This window comes from Agrilus planipennis, unplaced genomic scaffold (assembly GCF_000699045.2).
Source record: "Agrilus planipennis isolate EAB-ADULT unplaced genomic scaffold, Apla_2.0 scaffold40, whole genome shotgun sequence".
In the NCBI taxonomy this organism is placed as follows: Eukaryota; Metazoa; Arthropoda; class Insecta; order Coleoptera; family Buprestidae; genus Agrilus; species Agrilus planipennis.
This window is the reverse complement of record NW_020438938.1, coordinates 475,283-478,988: the sequence shown is the minus strand read 5'-3', so window position 1 is coordinate 478,988 and position 3,706 is coordinate 475,283. Positions and strand designations below refer to the sequence as shown.

The window sequence follows — 3,706 nt, the reverse complement described above, 5'->3', positions numbered from 1 at the left end:
AAATAAATATAATATGGTATAATAAAGTATAATATAATAAACACTGCCTCATAAACAAAAACTATTTAGGAGTATATAATGATGTTTATGATCATCTATGTATTTATTAATTATAATTAAATTAAAAAGAACTGCAAAACATCCTAGTTTTAGAAAACATTAACAAACTTATTAATCCATTAATAACTTAAAATATTAAACCATTTTGCTTTTTAACCATGACAAGAATTTGTTTTGCGGTAAAGTAAGCTAATAAACAATGCACAGATATTGCAGTAGCTAATAATTTTTACATGTTGTATTTTGCGGCAAAGGTATACGAGCGCTGCTTTTACAGTACAATATATTTACCGTCTGAACAAGAGAATAAATTACAAGAAGGGAAAGAAAGAGGAGGAGATTACAGCAAAATGTACGAAGAGGAAAAAACTTTATCCAACTTTAGTGAACTAGTAAATAAGTGTTGGATATTACAACTCTTCGCACACGTACGTGAGCGTAGCTATTAGCTATGTGTTTTTGTTTTATTTTCTTACTGGTATACGAAATTAATCATTCATTCGTTTGTTAGGACGTCTATCTTTTAAATGTACTTATAAATGTTGAATTTATAAAAATCTCTTTGCATTTAGCTGCTAGTTATTTTAATGTGTAGACAACCCATCATACGTGAAGGAATGTCACAGTTGACCTAAGTGGGTTGTCTAGCTTACAACAGGATGACAAAGAAGGCCAGAATTTTCCTAATTTTGGTTGGAATCTTTCTAATTGCTTAAGTAACCTAAGGAAACCACAGAAAAATTTGGACCAGGGCTAAGCAAGTTTAGACTATTACTTAGCATTCGGGGGGATGCCGATTCGACTCTGGTCAAAATATTTCTGTGGTTTCCTTGAATCAATTCCCCTGTGTCTGCATCTCATCTTTCTCACCTCAATCATTACCCATCTATTCCCACGATTCCTAAAAGGAAGCGGAAGAGGTTCTTCTGTTCTACCCTCTGGCATAGTCCATAGGGATTGCCCGTTCATCAGCATTAGTAGCTGGTGGAAGTGAAACACCCTTGAGTTTCTTCTTTCGGAAGAGGAACAATTTTAGTTACTCGACTGAAGATTTGAAGATTAATTAAAAAAATAAATAATTGCTAAAGGAGCTATACTTCGCGACTTTTGGTGCCAGGTGTGAGATTGAAGATGATAGAGGATTGAAGAAAAAAGAAGATTGAAAAAGGCAAAGGATTGAAGCAGATGGAAAGAGGAGGTTTTGGAGAATTCCATAAGGCATTCTAGAACAATCCATCGGTCAATTTTATGGAAGCTTCTACCGATTGTGAGTTATCCTAACAAACCATATATCATCGGAAAGCTCTCGAAGAAAAAAGAATGAATCTGACGTTGTCGGAGAGTTTTATTTTCCAATGTTCTTGAAGTTTCTACCGATCGTGAGTTACCCCAGAAAACCATACATCCTATCAAAATTCTACTCTTTTCTTGCGGGAAAAAGGTCGAGTTCCTATAGACGACGATTTTGCGAGTGGTATCAAATGAAAGGTACACTAAGGTTTAGAAGAACTGTAATGTATTCCAAATGCTTGAATGTCGCAATTTATTTCTATTATTATCGTTATGTTTTTACCTCTTTGGAAGCCTCCCAAAGGGAGAGTATCTTTTGGGAATCACGAGCGGTGACGTATTTTGCTTGTAGGTAGGGGAAGCCAAAAAAATGGCGCCTACGTAGGGACTGAGAATGTAGACAGCACTTCCCATTTACTCATCACAGAAACGACAGGAAGAACTGATGTTCACTGTTAGTTCGTTTCTGTTATAACGCATCTTTCCCGTGGTTCATAGGGATGACGTTTGTCCTTTGGAGCAGGACCGGATATAAGTATCATTAGTCCTTGTTGATGTAAAAGGACTAATGGATCTTGTGATCGCACAGTTGACCTCTTCGGGTGTGATAATCCCATTGGCCAACTGATGGACTTCTCTCAAGCCCACGGAAGTCTTCCTATAGCAGTCACCTTCAACTCCCCAGATCTAAGAATACTTCGCTGCTCATTCCATTTCCTCATCATAGAAACGACAGGAAGAACTAATGCCAATTGTCAGATTGTTTTTTTAATTATCTATATCTCCCGCGGTTCGTAGGGATGACTATTTGGAACAGGACCGGATACTTATCATTAGATTTTGGTGATTTAAAAGGAGTAAGGGATCTTATTGCAAACCTGACCTTTCCGGGTGTGATGATTCCATTGACCAACTGATGGACTTCTCCAGAGTAGTCTTCGTTTCCTAAAAAATATTAAACTACCAATAAGTCTTCGGTAGTATAGTGGTCAGTATCCCCGCCTGTCACGCGGGAGACCCGGGTTCGATTCCCGGCCGGAGAGTTTACTTTTTAGTAAATTTTAAACTTTATGATTTTTAAATAAATAGGAATTGCGGAACAATAAAACTTTACATAAATGGGAAGTTTAGCATCGAGTCTTCGGTAGTATAGTGGTCAGTATCCCCGCCTGTCACGCGGGAGACCCGGGTTCGATTCCCGGCCGGAGAGTCTCTTTTTTGCTACTTTCGAGAAGATAATTTTACAGTTTTGCATTGATTTTGAAGATATTTTATCTTTAATTAGCTTTTACTACAAATTTTACATAATCGGGTGTAATAAATGTTACATAAAACTACTTATTGTAATCAATGTTAATTGTCCTTGTGAGAATATAAAATTAAAAATTCATTAATAAGGTTTGAATTAATAGAATTTGTTGTACGAATGTTGTAGGTTAAATGGCAATTCAAGGATAGTATTATAAATAAATAAATATAATATGGNGTGTTAAAGTTAGTTACTTGAGAATGAAGCCATTTGTTGTTAATACAAACCTGTGCAACTCCTTCATCCCATCCTTTTATTACTTCTCCTTTGCCAATATGAAATTTAAAAGGGGTACCTCGGTCTCTTGAAGAATCAAACTTCTTTCCATTTTCTAGTGTTCCTGTGTAATGAACGACAACTGTTTGGCCGGTTTTTGGAAAAGTTTGTCCTACGAAAAAAATTAAAGTCTAACTACGAATTAATTAAAGATTAAATGCTAAAACAATTAAGATACATTAAGTAATGAAAAAAGCACGAGTTTGTACTTTTATGGGCACTCACCATCTCCAGGAGAAATGCTTTCGATTTGAACACCCATTATTTTAGAAACTTTACACAGTTTTCTAGACGGTTACGTATTTAATTAGCAAATAACAATTGTATTTTAAAACAACCGTTCTAGTTTAAATGTGAATGAAAATACCGAATTAAAAAACGACACCTTAGTCTGGCAAATCCAAAAATAAATGGCGTCATTCATGATTGCCAAGTTGAACACTATTCTCTATTTTAATTTTACTTATTGAAGAATATTATTTGGTTTCGATTAAAATATTATTAATAACTATTCTAGCTACATTTACTATTTATTTTTTATGTGCAGTCAAATCCTAATTAACATTAACAATTTAAATTACATTACATTTAAAAGGCAACGTTGCTTGATTACTTTTTATTTAAAACGCGCTATATTCAAATTAAAAACTTAAATGTATTTAATTAAAACAAACTAAATATCTATTGTAAAATAAAAATGTTAGATTTTTTTAGGAAATATATAACTATTTATATTTCAATATATAATTTAATGATGGGATGCTGCTAGGA

The 3,706-nt window shown here is 34.2% G+C and overlaps 1 protein-coding gene and 2 non-coding genes across 3 annotated transcripts; 2 read left to right on the top strand and 1 right to left on the bottom strand.

Moving 5' to 3' along the window:
* Positions 1-1,842: 1,842 nt before the first annotated feature.
* On the bottom strand, positions 1,843-3,359 carry LOC108740884 (peptidyl-prolyl cis-trans isomerase FKBP1A). Its single transcript, XM_025974438.1, has 3 exons — positions 3,161-3,359; positions 2,854-3,047; positions 1,843-2,037 (listed from the first exon to the last, which is right to left on the bottom strand). Exons 1-3 carry the CDS (start codon positions 3,195-3,197, stop codon positions 1,843-1,845), a joined length of 426 nt encoding a protein of 141 aa, XP_025830223.1. The 5' UTR covers positions 3,198-3,359.
* On the top strand, positions 2,322-2,393 carry Trnad-guc. Its single transcript has one exon. It is a non-coding gene; the product is annotated as a tRNA-Asp (tRNA).
* Trnad-guc lies at positions 2,489-2,560 on the top strand. The gene has a single exon. It is a non-coding gene; the product is annotated as a tRNA-Asp (tRNA).
* Positions 3,360-3,706: the final 347 nt, after the last annotated feature.